The following is a 9,603-nucleotide window of genomic DNA, read 5'->3' on the forward strand; positions in this document are numbered from 1 at the left end:
TGGAAGTCTATGTTGAAAGGCTAGCATAGGGTTTTTCTCAATTGGTGACCTCCAGTCAACCAATGCAATTCCACTTTTAATGCCTCAGAGTAGACCCATGTCTGCTGCCTAATATGAGGCTATTTTAATAAGGAAGTATAGAGCTATCCAATTAGGGCATCGTCACACAGGGGATTTAAAGATTCTTATTAATAGATAACAGGTAAAGCCACACTAATCATCTGCCTGTGCACCAGGGGTGGACAAGGCAGGATTTATTTTTCCCAGCTCAATTGGCCATAACTAGAGAAGCCCTGAAACGTTAGGAGTCTGTGGTAATTTTAAGGGATCACTGGGTACCTGGCTCCTGGGATTTGACTAGCCCTGCTATACACCATTGGTTATCTATGCACGGTAGGTTACAGGGACATATAGGAAGGATTTGCAGCCGCTATCCTAACATGAGAACTAAAGTTGAAAGTGGTGATATGTAAAAACTTTCAGTTTTAAGAAAGCATGTCGTGACTTGCTTTTGAGGAAAAGCTTTCAAGTTCTAATTGGCCCCCCCTTGTGCTGAACTGACTAACCGAACAGTGGGGTTGATTTACTAACCTAAACACACACACACACACCAGGTGTGTGTGATTTTCACACAGCAAAACGTATTTATCAACCAAAAAGTCTCTAAAAACATATTTCCACTAATGCCATATATGGAAAAATCATGCACATGATGCATATATAATGCTGCTTAACAGTTTAGACAAAAATGGTTAGCTCATGCATTTACATTCCTGCATTCATCAACGCAAGCAACATAACATAGAGCTAATTTACACCACATTACCTTGCAATTCATATACACGTTCGTGGTGTGTTTAAAAGGTTAGTAAATCAACCCCAGTGAGTCAGTTTTTAAGATTAGTGAAGAACGTCAGGCAAGTTAAACATAAAAACAGACTGTTTATTTATGACTGGAGTTCCACCACATCATATTGGTGGCGCACAATAAGGTAGAACACATTGACGCCTCTGTTCTCCTACATCTTCTTTTTACTTACACTTGAAAGAACACAACAAGTGTTTTTTATTTGCTGTAATTTTAGGTTCATGTTCCTGTGTGTGCAAGACGCCTTCTGAAATCAACAAGATCAGTTCCTCGGTTTTTATATGCTATGCATCATCATTTTCTAAACATGCAATGTAATTCCTCTGACATGCGATTATGTTACACTGTCCAAGCATACGCCCTTCGCTCTATATCCAGCTCCCTTTACCTTGAAGATCAGTATGGTCAAGCTGCTGAATAAAACCATCCTGGCAGACCTATTGTTTAAGGCCATGTGAAAGGCTCTGACCAGCAAATGCAGATTAGGATCATGATTGAGTGGAAGATGGAGACCTCGGTGCTTATTTGGTATGCAATGTAAAAAAGTGTTAGACCGAAGAGCTTGCTAAGTAAAAGAAAAAAAAAAAAAAAGTAGGACAATGAGAATGGTACTGGACCGTGGCAACCAATACAAGTGCAGTTTACCAAATTACACCTGACCATACACCTGCAGTATTGTGCTTAAAGGAGTACTATGGGATGAGTGAAATACACTCATCCCCATAGTTAGAGCTACTACTAAAGCTGTCACACATCGGTTCTATTGAACGAGAACCAAGCGATCTCATACTGCTGATTGCTCAGTTCAAAATCTTCTCCCTGCAGAGGCACGAAGACTGTCAGTCACCGCTCCCCGCAGGGATTCCCCCCTGCCGTTCCTTCAGCACTGACTGGAGTGAGTGACAAATAGGGAAGGGGGATGGTAAAGCTGGCTATGCCTTTAGAGAGGCAGAGCCAGCTGTCAATCAGGAAGTAGGGTGGATCCCAACAATTGTTGGGATCTTTCCTGGCTGCAGTGTGGCTCAGTGTTCTTTTGGGTCACAGGAGGACATTAGCAAATGTCCTCCTGTGACCCTAAAAAAGAACTACGGCCAAAAAAGGTTTGGCCATAGTTCTCTTTTAATGAAAATTTGGGATTTTCAAATAGTTAATGGGGTCAAATAGATGAGAGTTCAACCACAGTGCAATCGATTTTAATTTTTTTTTTAGCAAACTTAACCGTGAAGGTGGATTTAGTTTGAGAAACTCCAATCATTTCCAGAATCAAATGTTGGAATCAAATCATTTTAAACTACATTCTACAAGTCTCTGGTGGCATTATCAAATGTTGTGAAGAGGCTTTTTCCATATGAACATTCCAGTGGCCAGATTTAGTGACATCCCATCATAACATGAGTCTTCCTGTCATTCAGGTTCATCATTATCTGGTTAATGTGTTTTACTGTGCTACCTTTAAGATGCTCATACACCTTACGATTATCGGACGATTTTCGTATGCGATTCGTCCGATATTCGTAAGGTTGATGGGCAGTGTACAAAACGCAAATACTGTACAATCGATCGACTTGACTATCCAGCAGGTTAGAAAACTTCGGTCGATCGTTCGATTTTCGCAAGGTTGGTGGCGTTTCTGTACGTCAAAATGCATACGATAAACACTGCTCATGCGCAAACAAAAATACGTGCGGTCGGTTACTGCAATTTGTAGAGGTGTTTTTTTTTTTACTACAGCTGACTGAACCTTGGGATAATCGGGGCAGGATGGGGCCGCCGAAAATCGTCTGATGGTTTGATCATCGGACGAAAAAGTTGCGTCCGATGATCGCAAGGTGTATGGGCAGCTTAAGTGTTGCAGACAAGACTTAGGAGACAGTAGAAAGGGAAAAACAAGTCAAGATATACAGAGACACTATTACCTTAAAGTCTTCATGTGGTTTAAAAAGCTTCACCTTGCTAGTGCCCACCCAAGGCGAGATTCATATGTCCCTGTATGGTCAGCCAAAGGTCGGGCACACATGCTTCTACTTTTGCCGTTGGTGAATAACCTGCTGGCTGAAAGAAGGAAATAGAACAGATTCCTCCATCAATGCTGGCAAGCATTGATGGAGGAATCTCCTGCTGTTTCCTTGGTTATCCGTTGTCAGAATACCCCAACAGAGCTGGCATCATAGGTGCAAGTTTACTGAATCACTGCCAGCAGGCAGGTAGTATCTATTTTCAGAGGCAAGATCTAAAGTTTAGTGCTTATTTGTTGCCCCCGCTCTAGGTCAAAGTTTCCCTTGTATGGTTTACACTTTTCACCATCGTTAACAGGTTGGGAAGTTCATCCAGCATAAAGCAATATCTATCAAACAGAGCTCAGAGGGAGCACTGTAACTGCAGGGAATTAAACATCTGGGCAACAGCTGTACAGCTCACCAGATGTTCATACAGAGATGTGTGCAGCTCTGACCATGGATCTTCACCTATGCCACAGAGCAGTCACACCTACTGCTGCTCCCATTCTGCAGCTAACCTGTGTGCTGAGTGTTTTAACTATTACATGTATGTTAAAGGAAACCAGCAAAGAAAATGTGCATTCTATCCTGGCTCTTAGACTGATTCAAAGGCTTTAAGACTTGCTGGGCCACTGACCTGGAAGTAGTTACATCAGGACTCCCTTCTTTACCAATGTCACTTGCCATGTGAGGTCAGTGACTCAGTAGGGACAGCAGAGGCAGTCATGCAACAAGCATTTTCAGAAAGCGTATTAACAAATGGCAGCCTCCATATTATAATTGGAAAAGGTTTCCCAAGACAGGTCTCAAGATCCTCCTACCTCTCCAACATTGCAACCTCAGAAAACCTCTTTGGATTTCGACTCTTCCATGAGTGTCAGATACCGGGGTTCCCCGTCTGTGTAATGGTTCTTTACTTCAACCCCTGCTGAATCTTGCACTGACATAGGAGGTCAGAAGGAACCAGTGTGCAGGTGGGGCACACTGGCTTCTCAAACTCCTGAAGAGTTGAATGTCAAACAGACTTTGAGGCTGCAGAACAAGAATGGAGGAGGTGGTTGGAGGAATGTGTTGTTGTAGAGGGGAGAAGGAGAGGAGCATAAAGCTTTGCAATCTTTACAGACCTTGTCTCTTTAATCCTGTAAGTAAACAAAATGTAGTGGAACGCAACAAAAAATACCTACAACACGGTCTTTACAATAACCCCTACTAAGAATTGTAGTGTTCCTTTTACTTTGGATAGTACCTACAGCTAACTAAAACAACAAATACATGTACAAATACATTTCAGCCAACATTCATGGTAAACTCCAAGCAACTGGACACTGGTCTCGCATATTAAGTAGTAAGTCAGGTTAAAAAAAAAGCATCCACAGAACACGAAAAACCACATGTAATCAAATTTGCTCCAACAAGGACAAAATTCCTCCTGTTCTCCAATAGGCAATTTGATACAATATTACTAGCTATTTAAAGTGACACTAAACTCAAGAGTTATATCTTAAAAATGAATCAAGTACCTTTAACTATAAAAAAATGTATCTTATTTGTGTATCACTCGGCTGTAGATCTTCAAATCATCTCTGAATTGGTGCTGACACTGTCCTTTCTTCTGGAGGGGGCTACTTTTGTTCCCCATGGTCCATGTGTGTGTTGTAAAGTAGTAACCGCTCCAAGCTCACTCCCGGGATGGACTGCAATGTCAATACACATTAGAAAAGTAAACGTGAGTCCATCATGGGACTACAAAAATAGCTACTTTACAGAAAGAATGACAATGTCAGCACCAATTCAGAGATGATTTGAATATCTTCAGCCGAGTGATACACAAAGACAAATTTTTGTTATTATTTAAAGTACCTGAATGCATTTAAGATTTAACGGAGTTTAGAGCCACTTGAATTCTGTGCATTTTGAAACCTATCCATCTCCACCAGTAAGCCGGGACAGGCTCCTGTAGAGAGCCATTTTCAGTTATACACGGTGCTCATATGCCTGCTCATTTTAGGCTCCTCTCGCTATACAGCTATACAGTTCCCAAAACAGCTATAACATTATATACTGTATGTGTATAATGTAAAGTATAAATGTTCTTCAGTTTTTTTAGAACATAGTGCATAGGCCCACCTAGGTCACTCTCTGGGTCAGGAGAGCTTACTATCCAACGTCCCTACAAGGCCTGACATGCACACAAGTTCATAGAGATTGAAACAGACATGGACCTGATGGGGTCACTTATTAATGAGTGGACCTTTTTACCATGGAAGCAATGATAGGAAATTTCGGATGTAGCATAGGGGCAGGTAGCTCACATTGGGAAAGCATTGTGTGTCTGATATAATATCATCCCACTGACGCCATCATTGATGCAATAATCAGCCCAGGACGGAATCTGCATTTTTTTGTGTGCAAAAATCAATTTTCCAAATAAAAAAATTAGCTACAGGCATTCTTACAGCTAAACTACACTCGCTCTTGGACAGGAAAGTCAATCTGAAGTTTACTTTACCTGGTGCTGCCATTGCTCTAGACTATTTTACCAACATTGTATTTGTATCATTCATAGAGCACAAATTCCATTTTATGCAAGAGTGTGCAGTTCTTGCCTTTTACACCAGATTCCTCATTGTATTTGTACCAAAAGTGCATCAAAGACCCTTACATTGACTGTTTTACTGCTTATTATATCATAGTGGAGATGCCAGAGGCTAATCCAGAGCCGCTCCATTTGTGCTGAGTAAGGAATATGACATGAAAGTGCCGAGGTCAAAGCCTTCTTTGAGATTAATAAAGGATTCTTTCTTCGGCTCTTTTCACGGATTCTTAGTGTGAAAAAAGACCCAGGATTCCCCTTCCCATGGCTGTAAAGACAGGCAGAAACTGACACTGCTAACAGTATCACCTGACCTCCCAGCCAAAAGAGAGATTAGATAACCAGGTCTCTGTCCTGTCCACCCTCATTCAGATCCACTTAATGTAACACAATAGAAGAGGGTCAAAGCCAAGGAACAGCAGAAACATGAAGCATATAAAGAGGAGACACGTCCACTGTATGAACCAATCAGACTCAAGGTTCAGCCAGGCTAACATATGTTTTTGGCAGTCCGCTTTGCTTAAAGTCCAACTGAAGCCGTTGGAATAGATAGAGAAGTCATATAGACATTGCACTAATAGCTTCCATTTCAATAGTTGTACCTCCACCGCCCTGTTATAGCAATAACGCTGTGGGGCTGCTATCCACTTTCCGCACGGCAACCTGCATTTTACTGCCCATTGGTAAAATGCAGGCTGCAGGGTAGAGCCTGTGGGATCTCACAGAGTTCTCTCTGCTTAATAGTTATATGACTTTAAAAGGGTAGTTAATCTTTATACAAAAAATAGCCTATGCAACCAAGAAGCCCCAGTAGGTGACAAACTAAACAGCTTTTATAAATTTTCATTCATGCATCTGCTATACCTGGTGGGTATTTGTGCCCTCAGCAAAGCTTGTGTGAAAATAATTCCCCAATATTCCGCATAGCTCCGTCCTGTCGCCAGGATGGGCCAGCTGTTGGATGCATCACAGGAGTGAGTGCCGTCCTAGTTTACAGCCCCGTTCATGTGCAGTGTGTTCTCTGCTCTGTCGCAGCCACTGAGCTCAGCTGAGAAAGCAATCGGCACATCTGAACAAGGACGCCGCTTGTATCCAATGGATTGCTCATCCTGGCAACAGGACAGTCTTCAGTGAGGGCACTAATGGCCAACAGATGAAGATTTTTCTACCTGCTGGGGCTTTTTGACTGCATAGGATTTTTTTCTGAACCCTTAAAAAGATCACACTACTGAAGTACCAAAGCAAGTCGACCACAAAACATTTGTAAAGCACATCAATGTGCCTTTTTTTATAGCAGTGGTATGGATGCAATAAGGCCATTCTGCCACTCTAAAAATGGACCTTTGTTATGGCACAGTTCAACTGGCACCAGAGTTTGACCACACTAAAAGAAACGGCAGTAAAGCAAAGCACCCGTTACAACATTTTCTACACCACCCTTGCAGAAAAAAAACCTCATTGGCACCAATTTTTAATTACATATAATTTACCCAGGTCTTACTTGCACCCCAGGCTGCATGGAAATACCAGATGAAGAGGGTTGTAGGAAAAGTCATAAAAGACACACAAAAGGCCTACGGCCACCAACAAGTCCTGTCTAAGTCAAATTAAATTTTAGAAATTGCTCTGTCTAAAAAGAATACATTTGAATCTTCAAACATCATTCCTAGAGGAACTAATAATCCAAAGCCTCTAACCTTACAGGACAGTGTTGGTTTTAGAACAGAAGAGACTAAAGCCATACTCACAAAAGTTGTGCACATCTTGCTGGCCGTGTACGGCAGTTGGACGCTCAGGAGTTGCTTCGTACATCCCCAAAGCCGTGTCCTCGTCTTCCAGCTGGGACTCTTGACTAGATCTCTTTTTACCAGCTAACCAGTGTGAGGGCAACGGAGTGTTGGACACAGAGCTCGACAGCAAAATGCAGACAGCCAGAACAGCCCATAACTTCATCTTAGAAAGACTTCCAAGAAAGGGACCTTCCAAGGGAAAACAGAAGAGAACATGACATGACATTTCAAAGGATTTCAAAGGAATTTTTTTTTTTAACTATTTAAAGTAGGTTTAGGCTCATCAGTGTCAGAGCAGGCTGATATTGGCCTTCCCTCTTTTATTAAAGTGTTTTAACAAAATTGTTGCTGCTAATACTGTACTTTGACTTGGCCCCTGTCTGACTTTTTGTCATCAGCTTGGTCTGCATGTAGATGTGAAGAAAAAATGTGATCAAAAAGGCATGTGCAATAAAAATAAATAAATAATAATATTAAAAAAAATACAATTTTGGATTTTTCCCTCACCTGGTGACATTTCTCACTAGGACAGAGAGGGTGAGGTCAGAGGACACAGCAATAAAATCTGGCACGGCTTCTAATACTTCACCATTTAACCCAACAGAAAAAAATGGCTTTAAATATAATTTAAGGAATCAGGAAAAATATTAAAAAAAAAAGATTATTAAGGAGACCTGGTAAATACGCATTGGTTAGAGAAAAATAAAAATAAAAATCGCAGGTGAGTCAAAGTAACTTGCTTTTTTGTTTTGGCCGAAACAAAATAATTCAATTTTTAAAGCCGTGTTATTAAACCTGCTCTCCCCTGTGGGATATAAAACGCCTCCCTCTTATCCAGATAGAGAAGGGCAGGTGTCCTGTAGTTCATCAGTGAAGAACTCCAACAGGACTGACAACACTGCCTGAGATTTTAGTGCAGCAGTGGCACTGCATTGTCAGCTTAAACAGAAGGAGTTAGGAATACAGTGAATTTTTTTGTATGAATCCTAAGCGTATTGACAGAAGTATACATAAAAAAAAAAAAACCCACACAGGACAATAGAGGAATGGACAGCACTTCAAACCAAACAGTGTGTATACATAATGCATTACTTGTATAAGGTGTAAGCAACTTAAAACTTTACTTTACAGTAAACTCAGTATAGTGCTATATAAGAAGGCTATACAAAGAGTAGTGAAGATAAGCAAACCATTCAGAGACCTGATTTCTCATGAAAATAAAAGGGGGAGGTATACAGTGATTTTCAGGCAGGATCAACAGGTACACTTTCTGTACAGGTCCCCAAAATGTGCTGTCCTTGGATCCCTGCTTTACAGTATCTACACTTCCACCCTAGCATAGTATACGACCTCCAATGGCTTCCAATATCATCTCTATGCTGACACCCAAATCTATCTCTACTCCTCAGCACACCCCTTCAGTCTCCTCATACATTACTAATTTACGGACATAGTGTGGAGGTCCCACAACTTCTTCAAACTAAGTCTTTCCAAAACAGAACTGCTAATCCCTTCCTCCTCCATCAAGATCACAGTCATCAGTCCATCCCCATGCCAGGGTGCAACGTGTAATCCTGGACTGTGACTTCACCTTTCATTCCCACATCCACAGCCAAATCTTGCCTTCTTATGCTCCAACATCTCCAAAAGATCCCCCTTCTTAACCAATGACACCACAAGACCTCCTGCTCTCTACCTCCCTCGTCACCTCCTATGCTCGTCTCCAGGACTTCCCCAGAGTCCCATCCTCTGGAAGACTCTACTCCAACCTCTCCACCTTACTCTGTCCACCTTTACGTGATCCCTACGAATTCATCTCTTCAGGGTAGCCTATTCCACCTCTAACACACACGTGAACTTTTACTTTCTCCATTAGTTAATCCCCTCACTTATTACATTGTGCATCACTTGCTCCTTCCTTTTAGATTGCAAGTTCTCAAGTGCAGGGCCCTCCTAATATTTTTACTGAAGTTATATTGTAACAGTACCATTTCCCTTTAATTTTTAAAGCACTGCACAGAATGTTGGCACTATATAAAGCCTGTATATTTGTATTACTTTATTTTGTATTATTATGCATTTATTCTATATTATGCATTTTATTTTGTGTTATTGCGTATTTTGGTATTATGTCTTGTATTATTATTATTATTATAATCTGACTTAATGCTAATTCGCAATAGGCAAGATAGTCTTAGAAGTTGTGTTAACACCTGTATAGTTGGCAGCAAAAAATTTACATCAAACATACATACAAAACACATCCTTTGAAGATACCGCCATGTTTACACAGATTAATGGATTATTAGCAGGTTTTTTTTTATATTTGTTTTAGTTGTCAGGACCTCCACAAGA

General features: G+C 41.0%; 1 protein-coding gene across 1 annotated transcript in view; it reads right to left on the minus strand.

Moving 5' to 3' along the window:
- The window catches only part of GDNF (glial cell derived neurotrophic factor), a 31,051-nt gene extending 23,640 nt beyond the window's left edge, over nucleotides 1-7,411 (minus strand). The window contains exon 1 of the mRNA XM_018564601.1: nucleotides 7,207-7,411. Within this exon, the coding sequence (XP_018420103.1) occupies nucleotides 7,207-7,411 (205 nt within the window). The remainder of the gene's footprint in view (nucleotides 1-7,206) is intronic.
- Nucleotides 7,412-9,603: the final 2,192 nt, after the last annotated feature.

The sequence above is a fragment of the Nanorana parkeri genome, unplaced genomic scaffold, assembly GCF_000935625.1.
Source record: "Nanorana parkeri isolate BGI_ZX_2015 unplaced genomic scaffold, ASM93562v1 scaffold764, whole genome shotgun sequence".
In the NCBI taxonomy this organism is placed as follows: Eukaryota; Metazoa; Chordata; class Amphibia; order Anura; family Dicroglossidae; genus Nanorana; species Nanorana parkeri.